The sequence below is a fragment of the Ailuropoda melanoleuca genome, chromosome 5 (assembly GCF_002007445.2).
Source record: "Ailuropoda melanoleuca isolate Jingjing chromosome 5, ASM200744v2, whole genome shotgun sequence".
Classification (NCBI taxonomy): domain Eukaryota; kingdom Metazoa; phylum Chordata; class Mammalia; order Carnivora; family Ursidae; genus Ailuropoda; species Ailuropoda melanoleuca.
The window spans coordinates 3,630,426-3,648,056 of NC_048222.1; the positions used below are offsets into that span (position 1 = coordinate 3,630,426).

The following is a 17,631-nucleotide window of genomic DNA, read 5'->3' on the forward strand; positions in this document are numbered from 1 at the left end:
TTCTGTGATCCTTGTACTATTACGCACATCGGTTCAGTGAGTGTCACAGAGAAGGTCTAGTGAATACCCTTTCTTGACTCCAGTGAAGACTAGGAATTGTGATTTATACAGGACATAGGATTCCACAGTTCCTCACAGTCTGAGCTGGTCCTGAGAGTTTAGGATGGACATACTATTTGGAGAAACAATTCCTACCTGAGAACTGGTTCTCTTAAAATTTTAGTCACAAGTTGGCTAAAATATGAGGTAAATATAAAGAAGAAGGTAAATCCCCTTCTTCGGGGGAGAAGACTTGAAGGATAGGTGAAAGCATCTTCCTGACTTGTCGCCTTTGCTATGCTTTGTCTCCTTTCTGTAACATGACTCTTAACAAAGAATGGCAGGGTGAGGTAATTAGACTAAATCTTGTAGAATTGTCTTTAGGGCTAAAGATCATTTTGTCGACAGTCAATCCTATTTTCTCCCAGCTTTCAAAAAAATTGGTATTTTTTAACATAAAAAATACTATTCTTGTTTAAAAAGGCACTATTTACATGCAACCCAGTGAATCATGGAACACTACGCCAAAACCCGATGATATGTTGGCTAATTGAATTTAAATTAAAAAAAAAAGAGGCACTAACTATTTCAAGGTACTTTTTACAACTAGAATTTTAACCAAAAATGCCTTCCCCAAGTGGTGTATTTCTGACCGTATCGTGGCCGGGTACCTGGAGAGTACCCAGGAAATGTGAGCCTCATTGCCATCATCTGTCCCTTCCAAAGGCACATATTATGCTGAATTTTTGCCTGTAGCATACTTGTGTTTAATTCAAGACAATGACTGTATAATACCACGGTAAGTGTGGCAATGGATACAAAGATGAATAAGAAAGAGCTCTGGCTTCTAGAACCTTCCAGAGGGCCTCTGCAGAGCCAAGGCTGATATTTCCCCCATTATTCCGTGATCATTCCAAATATCATTTGAGGCGTCTAATCGGTAGCAACTCATGTCCACTGTTTTCATATCACATAAATAGTGAATCATCGCACACTGTGGGTAGAGTGAACTGAGGAGATCTGACAGGTCTCAGGAGGGCACAGGTAAGGCATACCGGCTGCTTGAAGGAGCCAGGAAGGCTTGAAGGGAAAGTGGGTCTAACAGGGGAAGGAAGAGCATTCCGGGTGAAGGTAGAGGGAACAGAATGAGTTAATGGCGTGGTGCAGGGGACAGGACTTCTTTCAGCCTGTTCCAAGGAGAACGGAGGATGTTCCCCAGCCCCCAGTACTCACGTCTGGGAAGGACTGGGTTTGCCCTCCCCACCCTGCCACATCCAGCCAGCCCTCTTCCCTTCATGAGGAGCCCAACTTCCCTGATTTGTGCTGAAGGAAGAAGGAGGGAGAGAGAGGAAAGAATATGAACATGAACATGAACGTGTGGGGGGCTGAGGAGGAAAAGGGAGGTAAGGTGGTGCCTGGTGAACATCGTGGTCTGGTCAGCTGCCGGAACAGAGTACCAGTACACTTCGTTCTGGAGGCTGGGAGTGTGAGATCACGGTTTTGGCAGCTTGGTTTCTTCTGGGCTCTCTCTCTTCAGCTGGTAGATGGATGTCTTCTCCCGATGTCTTCACGTAGTCTTTACTCTGTACATGTCTGTGTCCTATTTCTTGTAAGGGCATCTGTCATATTGGATCACAGCCCACCCTGTGGACCTCATTTTAATTTCATTACCTCTTTAGAGGCTCCAACTCCAAATACAGTCACCTTGTGAGGCACTGGGGGTTCGGACTTAAGCATGTAAATTCTGAGGGGACACAGTTCAGCCCCAAAGAGTGAGAAAATGGGGTGTGTCTACTCGGCAAATCAAAAGACTAATTTTCAGTGGAGGAGTCAGCTTTTGAAGTCTTGTCTGTCAGACAGGTGCCTGGAGGTGAGGTGGTGAGAGGGGAGAGGCGGAGGCGTGGAGCCCAGCTCAGCGAGCCAGTCCCTCTGGCTTTCAGTCTGTCCCATGGGAAGGGTGGGGCTGGCTGGTACCTGGGTACCATGGTGACCAGTATATAAACTACTGGGACCAGTATCCCTCAACTGGAATCCTTGTTAATTTTTTTAAAAATGTAGATGAAAGATACCACCCACTGGCCACATAACCCTTTGGCAAGTTCCTTGACTTTTCCTCAGGCTCAGTTTCCCACGCTGTATAATGGGGATAACCCTGCCTGCCTACTGCTCGGGAAGATAAAATGAGAAAGTATTTGTGAAAGTACTTTGAGAAGCGTAACGTGCTACCTACACGTCTGTCATTATCGTCCCCCTAACTGGCTACCGCCAGTTTGCCCCCCCAACTGAAGATGAAGGGCGTGACCTGCTTGGAGTGTAATTATACTCGGGCCGGGTGCGGTGACATCGCTGGCCAGGAGCAGAGTCCCAGCTACCTCACCCTGCACAGTGTGTATTTGACGTTGGCGGTCGATGCCATCGCTGCAACAGACATCAGCAGTCACAGATCTTGTGCAGGAGCCCCCCGTGATCTTGCTGGGGTAGGAACACGATCTCTCGGGATCACCTGAGAACCGGCTTCTGCCAGGTGGAGGGGTGAGGTCATGGATGGGAGTGCTGCTTCCTTATCTGCAGAAGGGACCCTGTAATGGGACCTGGGGAAAAGGATTTTTTTTTTCCGTTTCTCTTCCTCCTTCTTCAGCTCCTTCAAGATGAATTGCCATTTCTTAATCTTACCTTTTCCTTTGGGATCCCTGCTCCTTCCTCCCCTTACCCCCCAGCCCCTCCCTTTGGCTGGTGCATCTACCTTTCTCTTTCTAAATTATTAAGGTTATTGGGATCTTTGTAGTGTTCTTTGAGGTGGGGTGGAACATGGGCTCCGTGCACCTGAGCCTTGCTCCCTGACTTAATGCTGGTGCCTGGCTAGCTGTGACTATTCCCACACCCTGACAACAGGGCAGGTCCAGCTGAATGCACAGAGACTGAGAACTACTTGGGGATTTTGAGGAAATTAAATAGTTGTAAAGATTTTTTTTTTTTTTTTTGGTGGGGGAGCCAGGGGACTAGGAATATTTTTCTAGCACATTCGGTGTTTTAATTCCAAGTAAGCTGCTTGTCTCAGATCTATTTGTTAGTTCATTCATGCAGCTTTCTCATTCATTCAACACCCCAGTGACTTCCTGCTTGGAGTGTAACTGCAGAATAAAGCAGGGAGATAACTAGAGGTTGGTTCCTCAGTTAGGTGACACGTTCTGTGGGCATCTTAGCAGACACAGAGAGGAGGCCACGTAACTCTACCTGGTGGTCAGGAGTTGGAGCTTACAAAAGTTGAAGCAGGAGGGGTGCCTGGTTGGCCTGGTCAGCTGGGCGTCTGACTCTTTGATTTTGGCTCGGGTTACTATCTCAGGGTCATGATCTCAGGGTCGTGGGATAGAGCCCCACATCAGGCTCTGTGCTGGGTGTGGAGCCTGCTTAAGATTCTCTTTCCCTCTGCCCCTCCCCAGCTCTCCTGCTTGTGCTCGTGCTCACCCCCACAAAAGAAAAAAAGAAAGAAAGAAAGAAAGAAAGAAAGAAAGAAAGAAAGAAAAAAGAAATTGAAGATTTTCCTAACAATGAACTATTAACCATTCTTAAATATACAGATCTGTGGCCTTTCAAACATTCAGTGTTGTTCAGCTGTTCCCTCTGTCTAGTTCCAGGGCATTTTCCATCTCCCCAAAAGGAAATCCCATGCCTATTTTTTTTTTCGAGATTTATTTATTTGAGAGAGAGAGACAGAGAGTGTGCGAGCAGGGCGGAAGGGCAGAGGGAGAGGGAGAAGCAGGCTTGCTGCTGAGTGCCAGAGCCTGGCATGGGGCTCGATCCCAGGAACCTGAGATCATGCACTAAGCCTTTTTTTTTTTTTTAAGATTTTATTTATTTATTTGACAGAGATAGAAACAGCCAGCGAGAGAGGGAACACAAGCAGGGGGAGTGGGAGAGGAAGAGGCAGGCTCATAGCAGAGGAGCCTGACGTGGGGCTCGATCCCATAACGCCGGGATCACGCCCTGAGCCGAAGGCAGACGCTTAACCGCTGTGCCACCCAGGCGCCCCATGCACTAAGCCTTAACCCAAGAGTCAGATGCTCAATTTGACTGAGCCACTCAGGCACCCTGAAACCTCCTGCCTATTAAGCAGCCTCTCCCCATTCCCCCTTCTCCCCAAGGCTGGCAACCACGAATCCACTTCCCACCTTTACAGATTGACCTATGCTGAATGTTTCGTGGAAATGAAATCATACAGTATGTGACGTTCTGGGTCTGGCCTTGCGTAGAGCGACCTCACAGCCTGCCCCGCAGGGAAGGGCTGTTCTAGCTGTTAGGGGAGAGCCCAAGGCCTCTAGGAACGGCATTCATTCTCCAGTGCAGACTCTGCTGTGCGGGAATCCCAGCGCTGGGGCCGAACGTCCGGCCGGGCTCATGTGAGGGGCACCGGCGTCCTCCTGGAGAGTTTCTCTGCGTCAGGAGAGGGGGGCAAGGGTTGAGGAAGTGTGCAGCTTGCTGACTCTCCCTCCTCTCTTCCGCCCACTGTGGACCCCCACCGTCTTGTGCAAGGGGTGTTCTTTTGCTTCTCTGCAGGTCCTCATCATGGTATAAATTTTATCTCTCTGTGTGTGTGTGTGTGTGTGTGTGTGTGTGTGTGTGTGTGTTTACAGGTGTGAAACCCAGTGTTCCTTCCGGGGATGATTTGATTGATGTATGCACTGGAAACATCTTTAATAATTTAATGCCTGCTTCAAAGGAGATTACACCAAAAAGCACATTGCTTTTCATTTATTCATTATGGATCTGTCATAGCAGAATTTTTTTTTTTTTGGCCTGAGTTGTAGTGTTATCATAATAATAAATTGTGTTCCACACTGTGGATATTTTAAAGCATTATAAACCTTTTAACTCCTGTTACCGTCTTATTTAAATTGATCCAGTTGGTAGCGCAGCACCTTAATTTTTCATTTCGTGCAGCTGAGGTAACCAGACGTGGTTTCCTGTGATGACGGTGAGGTGGCCATGGTGGGAAAGTGCAACAGAACGAATGGATGGAAGGGTCGTGCTCATCATGGTGGGGAGAACAGAGCCTCAATTTCAGGGCTGGGCGTCTCCTTCCTTGGAGAGAGGTTAGGTCTGTCCCAGCTGCTTGCATGGAAAGAAGAAAAAAAAATGCATATGTGTTTGGGAATTAGGAGTGAAGAATAAGGGTAAGATGAGAAACACAAAACTAAAAACTAAAACCAACTCACACGATTTTGGCACATTTCGGTATACACCCAGATTTCGGGAAAGGAAAACAGACTTCTCTGGACACATAAGTAGTCAGTCACCTTAGCAGACGTTAGCAAGTTCCTGTATTAAATCCTCAGAGAGACAAGGAACACGTCTACATCCCTAAATGTTCGCAGTAAATTTGGGGTTTTCTCTGTTGTTATCATTCGATGTTTTTATTATAAAATTCTGCATAACTTCTCTTTAAAGCCAAAACCAAATGTTGCTCTGAATAGCGCAAGTTTAGACACACTAACGGTTTCTAGCAGGGTGATATGCAATTATCCAGTTCTCAGAAATAATTTAGAAAGAACTCTGCTCCTGTGGGCCATCAGTGCCATAGTATCTCCGGAGTTTTGTTCCGTAAGGCTCTGGGGACTCTGCCTGGCCATCTTTACAACGTGCCCTCCCTAGATGACACCAGAAGTCTTCCATAGAAATGCAGAGATGTTTTGTTCCCAGGTCGGTAATGCTTCAAAGCCTGAAAGCAGAGTTGTGTCCTGCAGCGCCCTGCCTCCTGGCCGTGGAAGGTACACGAGTGTACTGGCCACCGTGACTATGTGAAGCAGCGGCTTCCTGTGCCGTTTCCTTAAGGAAGAACGTCGGGCCTCAGGGGCAAACTGTCGCCCTGGGTTCAAATCCTCGCCCTGCGTGGTCGTCGCTGCGTGATGCTAAAGTACCACACGGCTTTTCCTTTTTCTTTTCCTGATGCGTGTGCGGGGCTAAGAGGGAGGTCCCCTTCCTGACCCATGCGCTGGGCACTTCTTTCCTCGGGCCATGTTACAGTGTGCCTGTGACTGCACGGCTCTGAGCACCTTGAGTCCTGTTGTATTTGTCTCTGAATGCCCAGCATCCAGAGTACTGGTCAGGACGGATGGGTATTCCAGGCCCATCCATGAGTCACAGTGACCGAGCCTTGCAGATGTCTCTTAGGGTGGCACAGTGAGTACCCCCCACATCCTTCAGAGTCCCTGGAAAGGAGCGTGCAGTCTCTGGGCTTGAGACCCCTCGGCCTTTTCTTGGCCTCTTGTGACATGGGACTGGGAAGCCACCCACTGTGATCTGAATTGGCTCCTTGTTCTAGCTCTTTGCTGCCTGGAGTCCCCTCTCTGTCCTAGTGTCCTATTGAGGAAGCCCCCTCAAAGCCCTTGCCGCTCAGGGGTGCATACACACCAACTCTGGCCCCCGACATTTCCTGTCCGCTGCTTTCGTGATGACAGCGCCCACCCTTTCACTCAGCACACTCTTCCTCGGCTCAGCGCTTTGCCATGAGTGTTCTCTGTAGAGACAGTGGGACAAGGGGTGTGGGCATGGGAGCGTATATACTGTTTTGCCTCTTGGAAATTGGAGGTTTTTCTCACCTTCATTCATTTTGGTCGTATACATCAAAGCTGGAAATCCTTACCAATCATCATAGGTTCCATTTCATAAATCTTCATCTTCTGTCCTGGCACCATCTGGCAGATTCACCCCCCCCCCCGCGTATCCATTTCCATCCAGCATTTGGCCTTCCCAAAGGCCTCACCCTGGGAGCAAGCTTAGGGATGGCGGGGACCCCATGCGGTTCAACATTAAGCATCCGAATGGAAATGTGAAAGACACAGCCTCACTGTGCTACGGTTTAAGCTGCGTGATGACAGATGCCACGGTTGTTGGAGTATCTTAGGAACGCTATTTCTTTTTCTTTCATTTTTTTGAGGTGCATCCTTGATATCATGCGGTAAAACTGAGACTCTATTTTGGGCAGAATATAAACACGGTTCAGCTCTTTTCTTCTTCAAAGTAATGTGTGTAGTTTTGCCCTGAACTTTCAGTCCGCTCTGTTTTTTTTTTTTCTTTACTTCCAAAATGGAGAGTATTGCGTTAACTTTTACAAGAAGACCATTAAGACGTCATAACAAGCATTTGAGCAGTTTGAGGAGAATGGACTTCTAGAGCTGGAAGGGGGGGTGGTCAGGGTGATTTGCATCTCAGACCCTCCTGTTATAGGTTCTGGGGGACTGCCTGACCTGTCCAGTGTCAATCAGAAAGAGGCAGGTCTAGGTCCTAACTTAGAACAAATCCTGTGTTCTGTCTATACTAGAAAAGAAAAGCTGTTATTTTATTGCAGGCAGTGAAAAATATGAGGACTCTAGGACAGAGCATGTCATGCAAATGGGAAGCGACTCTAATGTTTTCTTAGGATGTGATGTGCCAGGTACGGTGGTAGGCATTGCATATAACTTCTCTCGTTCATTCCTCCTGGATGTTTTATTATATTCTCAGGTTACAAGTGGGGCTCCGGCACTCACAGCAGTAACGTGACAGCCAGGAAGTGCTTGGCCAGGGCTTGAACCTGGGTCTTTCTCCAAAGCCTTGGCTCTGGAAGTCAGCCTCCTGCTGTCTTTTAAAGCATATTTACATGTATCCAAATAACTTGGAAAATGCCTCATTTGAGCTCATCAGTTCTTGAGCACTTATCATTTTTTGTAGAAAGGACATGGAGTTTCTTGGCCTTGGATCTGCTTGGCTGTGTTTGTGTTTTGAGAGTCACGGTGAGCCCCCAGGCGCTGTGTGGGCAGTGGGCCACATTGGTGCTGGAAGGCCTGGCTTCACATCCTGGTGCCACTACCATTGCCCACTTTCTGTATTTAGTGATCTGAATACACACCAGGCAGTCGCGGTGGGGATGATGACTTCTCCGCAGAGACTTTTTTAAAAACTTCCTCCTCTGGGCTGGATATTCCGCTAGGTACTGGCCAAAGGCCCTGCAGTCTGGCTTCCTTTCTGCCGCGGGGCTTACGAGCACTGCTCCTGGAGTCACACGCCTCATTCTATCTCTTCTGCTTGCGTACAGAGGGATTTGGGCTAGATATTTGGTCCCTTTGCACCCTAGTTTTCTCAGCTGTAGAAGGGGACTAATACCAACCTCACAGGATTGTTTTGAGGAGCAAATGAGGAAATCCTTGTGAAGAGAGGCACTCCGTAGGAACTCAGTAAGGGTTAGCACGTTACCTGCTGCAGAGCACGACGCACGTGTAAGGAGGTCTTACTTGACTGTCTTATGATAATCATTGCATCGGTATGATGCGCTGTGGAAAATCTCTGTTACCCTGCTTACTTTTACCCATTATTCATTCTGACTCGCCAGAGGCCCGCAGAAATCATAGATGAGGAAGAAGATGGAGAAAAAGCGAACCAGGATGCAGAGCAGAAAGAAGATTTTTCGGGAATGAATGGTGAAGTTGAAGGTGGAGGAGAGGAGGGGGCTACAGGTGCCTCTGAGCAAGTCGAGGGGGTCCCGGATCATGGCGAGGAGCAGGTGGCTCCCGCCCGTGGTAACGGAGGCACCGATGAAGAAAACGGCGAGGAGCTGGATCAGGTTAATACTGAGCCTCAGGAGGCAGTGGACGAGGAGGTGAAGTCGCAAGGAGCTGGCAGTGGACAAGATGAGGTATTTCTATTGCTTTTGCTCACTTGTGTTCATGCGTGAATGTGTGTGTGGTGCACACGCCCATGCACTTAGGGAACTATTCAGGCACCTAAGACTTGCATTGAAACCACTTACTATTGTGCAGGGAAGGACTCAATACGATTTACTTGACTATATTATTTCAGTCATTTAACAAGTACTGTCATCCACCGATCAGAGAATCCACACATCTGTCCTGTCATCTACCCACCCACCCACCACTCATCCATCCGTCTACCCATCCACTCACTCATCCACCCGCCCACCCATCCACCCAGTAATCACCCATCCATCCATCCATCCATCCATCCATCCATCCATCCACCCACCCATCTACCCACTCACCCACCCAGCCATCCACCTACCTACCCATCCAGACATCCACCTGCCCATCCACTCCTCCCCATCCACTCCTCCACCCATCTGCCCATCCATGCAATTATCCACACATCTACCCGCTCTTCCCCCAACCACCATGCACCCCTCATCCACCCACTCATCTACCCATTTCACCCATCCACCCATGTATGTATGTATCCATCCATCCATCCATCCATCCATCCATCCCTTATCTCATTCTACAGAGTTTGCAGAGGCTCCTGAGAATGTATATAACAAATATAAACAAATACAAGTAAGTTAAGTTCAGGGGAGGTACAGGCAAGAAATGAACATCAAGGCCATGAGACCAAGACATGAAAGAAAGAACATCCCCTCTGTCACGGGTGACTTCTTTGCATTCTGGAGATGTTAAAGTTTCACTTGTACAGTCCACGTTAAGTGGATTAACTGAGTTAAGCATTCAATGCACCAGACACTTAATAATATGTGGTTCTATTTATTATACACAGAGGGTAAGGAATTACATGGTAAAGCTCCCTCCTAGCCCATTTTCCCACCAGGGGCCCTGCAGCAGGATAGTCTCATGTGCAGGCATTTTTCCAGAGGATGCATGATTAAATTGGAGACTGATGAGTAAACTCAAGTTCATCGTCATAGTGTAAGAGGCAGGGTGATCTCCACACCTTCCTGTCTATCCCCCTGGGCAGGGCCCACCTCCCTCAGACTGTAACCTCTCAAGCGGGCCTTTCTGTCTTTATTCCTGACACCTGGTGTCATGAGTGTGGTTTTCTTGATGGTTTATTATTGACTCATCTGTTTTGTTTTGCTTGGGGGGGGATCAAATTTAGTAATGGTCAAATGCAAAACCTTCTTGTGGCCAGGTTTTAATAACCAGCACAGAGTTGTCTTTAATCTGTTTCTGATTTATCCAAAAACATTCTCAACATCTAAATGAAAACACTCAATGTGTCTCCTGTTTCCTCTTTCCTCAAGGTGAGGGAATCACAGTTGTAGTCAGTAAGAAATTCCCCATCTGCCGTTCTATGTAGTTACCTAAATTGAGTGAAAATTTGTATCCTGAAGTTGTTTGTAGCTAAAATTAGAAAAGGAAATCAGTCAATTACATGATTCCCTTTCCCTCAATAAGGACACAAAATGAACTACTCAAGGAACACACACACACACACTCTTTCTCAAGGGAAGCAAAATGGTTCATCTGGGGATATCATCTGGAAAACATAGTAACGCAGAGGACAGTGTCCTTATTGCTGTTGATACGGTAACTACAATAGTCTGCTTCATGGCTTCATGAAGTCTTTGTAATCGTTGCCTTTGATGAAAGTCGACAGCATGAAATCAAAGTACAAATCCTATGTGGGACCTAGGTCATAAGATCCAGTAGGTCCTCTTCCAATGCTCTAGGTTTTAATTCAGTGTTATAACCTGAAACGGTTGTACAGAAATGAGTGGATTACCTATCTTTCTATTCTGTAAATTTAACTTTTAAAAATAGGCCTCTTACAAGAATCGGGCCCCAGTCAAGATCAAGGTCACATAATGCAAAGTACAGGGCTTCCCGGGATGTACTAATGGTGAATCTAAACTTGTGGAGCTGCAGATGAACACAGGCCTACTGTGTGACGAGTTAGGGATGTCAACCCTGCCAATGCCCAAGCAGAGCAGTCAGCCACAGAGAGATGGACTCTTACCTGACTCATCTCTCTTCTCATGGAAATGCGTGTTGTTTTCATTCTCCCTCAAGGACTCGTTCAGGTACATTTGAAGCATATCAAATATATGGAAAACAAGATTCATAGGAATTATAAATTATACATTAAAAATTAACTTTTTCAAAAGGATTGTTTACTTCTAGAATGACTAAGGGTTCAGTGTGTCACATAACATTTTGTTCCGTGTAACCGTTCTTAGGCGCAGTGCGCTGTGATGACAGGAAGACGGCAGGGAACACAGGAGAAACACACCGTAAGCAACGGACATTTGTTGAGCTCGTGCTCTATTTGAGACACTTGATGAGATAACAATGTGAAATAAGGGACAGTCCCAGTATTTTTCTTTTTCTTTTTTAGAGCATAAATTATGGCTGTAGGGGCGGGGCCTTGGAGCTAGTTCTCCTGTCCCCACATGGGTGGCCCTTATAGGGGCCTCCAGCATTCCATGGAGCAAAGTTTGAAAACCATTGAATTCTAATCTCATCTCCTTGGATTTCAGTCTAGTGGGAGAAGGACACATTGTATATGAGACAGGATCCTTGACACCATAAGAGAAGTCCAAGTATAGGGACGCCTGTGCCATTGGAGAAATACTGCCTCTGTACTTGGTTTCCTTCCTGCCCTTATCTCTCTGATATTTGATGGTATGGGGCTCAGTTAATGTGACATGAGGGTAGAATTGCTGTACTTTTTTCTCTCAAAATGCTGAAATGAAAAGTGTAAATATGCTGCTGAAAAGAAAAACTTGAAGTGAAATCAAGAAGAAAAATTGGGGGGCACCTGGGTGGCTCAGTCGGTGAAGTGTCTGCCTTCGGCTCAGGTCATGATCCCAGGGTCCTAGGATTGAGTCCCGCATCGGGCTCCCTCCTCAGCAAGGAGCCTGCTTCTCCCTCTGCCTGCCACTTCCCCTGTTTGTGCTCTCTCTCCTTTCTCTCTCTCTCTCTCTCTCTCTGACAAATAAATAAAATCTTTAAAAAAAGAAAAAAAATTGAGAAAAAATGAAGCCTGCCTCACAAGCAATGAGTCTGTGCTCTTATGGTCCCAGGTAGGGCTTTTTTGCAAGTGAGGTGTTGAGGATGGCACGTCCACTGGGAATGATCAACTAAAACACAAAGGGGACCCAAAGAGCTACTTTTTTTTTTTTTTAAGATTTTTTATTTATTTATAAGACAGAGATAGAGACAGCCAGCGAGAGAGGGAACACAAGCAGGGGGAGTGGGAGAGGAAGAAGCAGGCTCATAGCAGAGGAGCCTGACGTGGGGCTCGATCTCATAACGCCGGGATCATGCCCTGAGCCGAAGGCAGACGCTTAACCGCTCTGCCACCCAGGCGCCCCCCAAAGAGCTACTTTTAGTTGAATATTTATATGATTACCTGAAATACGGAGTCATTTTTTGCCTTGTGAATTTTATGATCTTTGGGACTAAAGAGCTAAATATCTTTGTTTTGCTCTCTTTTCTTCCAGGCTGACTCAGACCCTCAAAGACCACCAAGACCAGAAGTAAAAATCACAAGTCCGCAAGAAAATGAGAACAACGAACAGAACAAGGACTATGCTGTTGTAGCATAGATAATTTTTAAAAAGAGAGTGCATTCGTTATCAGGAAAATGGAGGGTTATAATACTTGAATAATAAGGGTATAGTTACTGCTGAACATAATGTGACAATATGGTTGAATACTACCTATGGAATTCTAAGATTAGAGGCTTAATAGAGAGACTAGATAATTTTGAATAGCTGCTAAAGGAGAGCGGCTTCTTTTCATGGGATGCATTGGTAAAAGTCATTTAGAAAAACTAAGTAAGAGGAATAGAGGGGCAGTTGCCCAGACAATTGGCCACTTGCCTTGGTAAGCGATGAAAAAGGATAGGACCACACCTATTGTATACTTGTCTACAAATTTAGAAGTGAGGTTATTAGATGGGAGCTTATTCTAAAGCTCTTACCTAGGAAGGCATAGAATTTTAAAGAGATGATAATAGGAAAGCATGTACTATTTTTTTTAAAGCAATAAACTCTTGGATAAACAAATTGTAATTTAGTTTCGGAGATGGCAATAGATTGAAATGTTTCCGTGACTTGTTGACCTTCCTTCCTTTCTTCCTCCGTATCCCAAATCCATCTTCCATGTATTAAAAAGAGCACATTTTGGAAGGAGGAAGTCTCCATTCAGTGTGTTAGTGATTAATCTTGGCACCCCTCCCTCAAGTGCTTCCGGTTTTAATCCGTATGGCTTTAAGGACACCCTCAGGAAGGAATTTTACAGTGGAACACCCCGCTGCAGTCACTGAGCCTGGCTGGCTGGTTTGCAAGTTCTGATACCCTAGGATTTTCATGGATCTAGTCTACCTTCACCAATGATACCCATCTCTTCTCCATCACATTACTGTGTTAGAAAACTCAGGATTGGCTACTCTAAAGATAGAATTCTTGCCAATTTTTTTTTTACAAAATAACAAAAAAACAAGACTGCATAATAGCAAAAAAGGAGGCTCTATGAAGTTTTGTTACTGCTCCATTTGACTTGCTTTTTGCCTTATTTCTATTAGAATTAGCCTTGTCATATTTTTGCTCTTGGGGATATCAGCAAATGTTTATTTTAATGGCCGGTTATATTTAGACTTTCAAGCAGATTCCTTCCTATTTAACTAGAAGCCCTCTGATAGAAATTGTTGAAAAATGTTTAAATTGTCATGATGAAACCAGCTTCTTCTTATAATTTTGTGGGCTAATTAAATGAACTCACAATGGCCTTGTTAGGTATATATGGGGGAAAACAGAATTGTATTAGTTTTCTGAATTTTTAAGAGATGACACAGATATTCCTTAAATATAGAAATAATGTATTTTTCTCATATTAAAGAATATTTTTGTTAATTACATAGATGTTATAAATTTGAAAGGACACTTCTAATGCTTTCATGGAATTCATTATTAATCATAAGGTTAAAAGATTTTTTTCCCCTCCAGATTTCATAACCAACCATTTGGAATAAAGGTAGTTAGATCGAACACTTAATACTACAGAAAATGAATGCATTTTTTTCCTAGCAGCTATTTTAATATTTTCTACAAACAGGAAGCATATAATGTAACAGAGTATTGGAGGGAGATGGTGATATAAGGGTATATTGATCTGGGAGGATAAATCATAAATGGGGGTTCTACATTTCTGGTATAAAATCTAGATTGTGTTATTACAGGTAGGCTTATTTTTTCAAAGGGGATAATATGAAGCACTATACACTACAAGCAACAGTCTTGTGTTGCTAGGGAGATCGACTAGCTGGTGTTTTGATGTTAAATTCTGGTGTCATTACTGGGCCTGGGGTTAATGATATTAAATAGTTTATAGAAATCAGGAATTAAATGCAAGAAATTATAACTAATTATCAAGGTGATTCTTTCACTTTTCTTCCTTTAATGAGTTTCTCTTTTTTCCTTCTTTATAAGAAATATCATGTATTTTTTTTTCTTCTGTTCCTCATTTTACTATAAAGCTTAGGTTTTCAGGGCCTTTTTCAGAGTCATCTCAGTGAAGACCAATGTTGTTTTATATGAACAGCAAAATGTACAAATACTTCAAGAAGACGACAGGCCACAGGAACTGTAACAAAAAATGGAAAAATCAAGATATAATTCTTCTCTTGGACGTGCACATTTTACCACCTGTTGACAAGATGTAATTGTGACCCATCTTGAGGAGATGAACAGCAACTCATCACCTTAAAACACTTGGTAAACATATACTACTACTACTACTAAAAAAAAAAAAAAAAAGAATGAAATATGCCATCCAACCATGGAAGACATCGTTCACAGAGAACGGGAAGTGTGAACACCATTTTGAAGATGACATCGACACGAAGAAAGAAAGCTGATTCACCTCGCACGTGTGGACGTGTTCTCCGTGGAGTCATGGTCTCCGTGGCGGGCTAGCTGCCCGAGTTCAGCTGGACTCACGGGCAGATCTGGAGAGCATTTACGTGAGTGAGCAGAGGAGATCTCGGTCAGGCTGCAGGTATTGTTTGCAGGAGAGAGGACACTGTGACAAACTCACCTAGCTCTAATGTGCTAGCCAGTGGGAAGCTTGGCCATGTCAGTTCTGTGTGAGGCTGCGGGTACAGACCCCCTTGCTGTAGTTTTATGGAGCTCATTTCTCAAGCTTAATTGGGTTTTAAGACATTCCTAAATAACTGGTTTCTGAGTTGAATTGGAATGTTAGAGATGTGGAGAGCAAAATACAGATTTTAGCTAGCATCATTTTCATGCTAAGGACATCATCTCGCTCAGTAGCTTCTGTTCAATACCTACTGAACGTCCATGGATTTCTAGTTACAGAACGTGATATTATGGCCATTTGGTAACTCTTTACTCATTGTTTTTCTCTATAGCCAGAGAATGACTTTCCACTTATTAAGACATTGCTTTTCCCCGTATGTGTTTTGGGGACTATTCGAATGCCAGACTCAACAGGGAAAGCATGATACTCTCATGCCTCCTGTTTTATTCTGAGAGTGTTAGTTCTACTGTGGTCCGTAAAGACAGAACCATCCCATTTATATGTGTCTCAGAGTCCGTTAGATAACCTCTGCGGGCTCACAGTTGTGAAGCCATACTAACGTGAACTTACTCATGCTAACTTTTCCAGCGTATAGCTCATAAACCAACCTCCTGGAAAATTTCGCTAAACGACCTATCTTACACACAAGGGATAAAGTTCATTCACCTAGAAAACGTCTGTGTATTCAGAACTGTGGCCATAGGACGTCGGGAAGACTTCTTTATGTTATCAGCTGACCATTCTAAAGAATTAGCTCCGTCCTTTCAATTTTTGCTGAATAAGTAGCGATGTGAAGTTTTTCAAAAGCAGAGTAAATGACTAAAGAGAAAGCATCCCATCTGAACTGTTGCCAGTCTGAACAGAAAGAGAATACATAGATGTTCACGCATACATATCAAATCCTTTTACAGATGCACTCACACACTTTAAAATATTGAACGGGCCTCCTCAGGCACAGCGTTATTAATAGAACGAGGCTCTTTTGAGAGAAGCAATGTGTAAAAAAAACACATGGAGAGGAAACGCTAAGAAATGATCTGTGTCATGGTGCTTTAAAACTTGTTTCCTGAAGGCTTTAAGAGATTTAAAATTTTCAAAGTAAGAAAGCTACCAGAATTTTAATGAAGAATTTGTTCTATGAAGGGGTGATTGCAGGTAGATAGATAGATAGATGACAGATCATCTTGCTTTCCTGACCTAACGACAGAGTACAGTCTCTTAGTTCTTTGTTACCAGCCTTAACTACCATATACTTTATTTGTATTTTTATTTTTTAATGATTTTTTATTATATTATGCTAGTCACCATACAGTACATCCCCAGTTTCTGATGTAAAGTTCGATGCTTCATTATTTGCATACAACACCCAGTGCACCATGCAATACGTGCCCTCCTCACTACCCATCACCGGTCTATCCCATTCCCCCACCCTACCATATACTTTAGATGCTGAATACTTCACACCAACAGAGGCTCTGTCAAAAGCTTACCGCTGTTAGTGAATATGCGAGCATGATTTATAGGAATGCGTGGAGGACTGTCTTTGGTACCAAGCAGCCAGGTTCTCTACAAATAGGATACAAGACTGACTTATAATTCTACCACTTTGTCTGTAATGTTCTAGTTCAGCACAGAAGCTTTGAGTGTCCTTGAGTGACTGTCATATCCCGGAGTGGCAAAACTTTCTTGTTTTCTTTTTCCTTTTTTTCTTTTTCTTTTTTTTAAGGTCAGTCTGTTTTTCTAAGGTGACAAGCACATGCAGTTCTTTGTTATTAAATATCAGTCTTGTAAATACTCTAAGATTCTTGCTTTCCAGCAATTATCCCAGTGTGGAAATGGGTCTGATTTTTGTTCTTACTACATACAATTTGCATGTTTCCTACTGTGAACTCTGAAGTGACTCAGAGAGAGCGTGAGAGTGTATCCCCACATGTTGATAAAGAAGGAAATCTCGCTTGGGAAGAGGCGTGGCATCCTGTAAAGTATGGGGAATTAGGAAAGGATTTTAAAATGTCCGTATAACTGTAAAGCATGTATAAAATCAGGTAAGTAATGGAGCTCTGTTGACTTAAGCCCACAAGAGACTTAGCTTCCATCTACGAATGCGACCAAACGAATTCTCTGTAGTTCCTCTGTAGTTGATCAGCTTAAACCACACAGTCTAATTGAGTGACTGAGTTTTTGCCACAAATGTCTGGCAAGTAGGAAGAGAGAATGACCACAGTCCAGAAGAAGTTTGGAGAAAACTCGCCCTGGTTTTCCCTTTGCTGCTGCCTTTCATGCCTTAAATCCTTACTATGTACAATGATAATGGGTGATTATTATTGGCGGTGTAAGTAAAGGTTAAGTTGCACGTATCATTTTTATGTGATTTATGTTTAGAACTTCTCTTTGTAAGGAAAATTATTTGTGCTTTGATCAAATTATGAGCATTAGTTTTTTTTTTTAATTTCTGTATCAGTGCTCACTCTGGAAGTTTATGTGAAGTATATATGGAAGTTTACTGTATCTTTTGAGTAAATAGATCTTTGTTTTACTTAACTGAAATGTGTCCGGCTGTTTTATTGTTTGTTTATGACGTTGTGTGGCTGATATTTCATTTATCAATTCTCTGCATGACGTTTTTCACAGTAGAAACTTTTTGATTTAAACCATATGGAAATTCAACACACCAAACAATATTTCTGTTTCTATTTGGCATGGATATTAAACATCATTATGTAAAGAAAATTTTTTTTACATCTTCATATACATGTTGTTTAGTTAATGA

The 17,631-nt window shown here is 43.9% G+C and overlaps 1 protein-coding gene across 2 annotated transcripts in view; it reads left to right on the forward strand.

Moving 5' to 3' along the window:
• Positions 1-17,354, forward strand: part of DCDC2 (doublecortin domain containing 2) — a 142,718-nt gene extending 125,364 nt beyond the window's left edge. The window contains exons 9-11 of one of the 2 annotated variants that reach the window (XM_034660256.1): positions 8,405-8,707; positions 10,997-11,050; positions 12,263-17,354. In XM_034660256.1, the coding sequence (XP_034516147.1) occupies positions 8,405-8,707; positions 10,997-11,050; positions 12,263-12,367 (462 nt within the window). In that variant the 3' untranslated portion in view covers positions 12,368-17,354. The remainder of the gene's footprint in view (positions 1-8,404; positions 8,708-10,996; positions 11,051-12,262) is intronic. The other variant, XM_002923759.4, reaches the window with a different exon arrangement.
• The last annotated feature ends 277 nt before the right edge of the window (positions 17,355-17,631 follow it).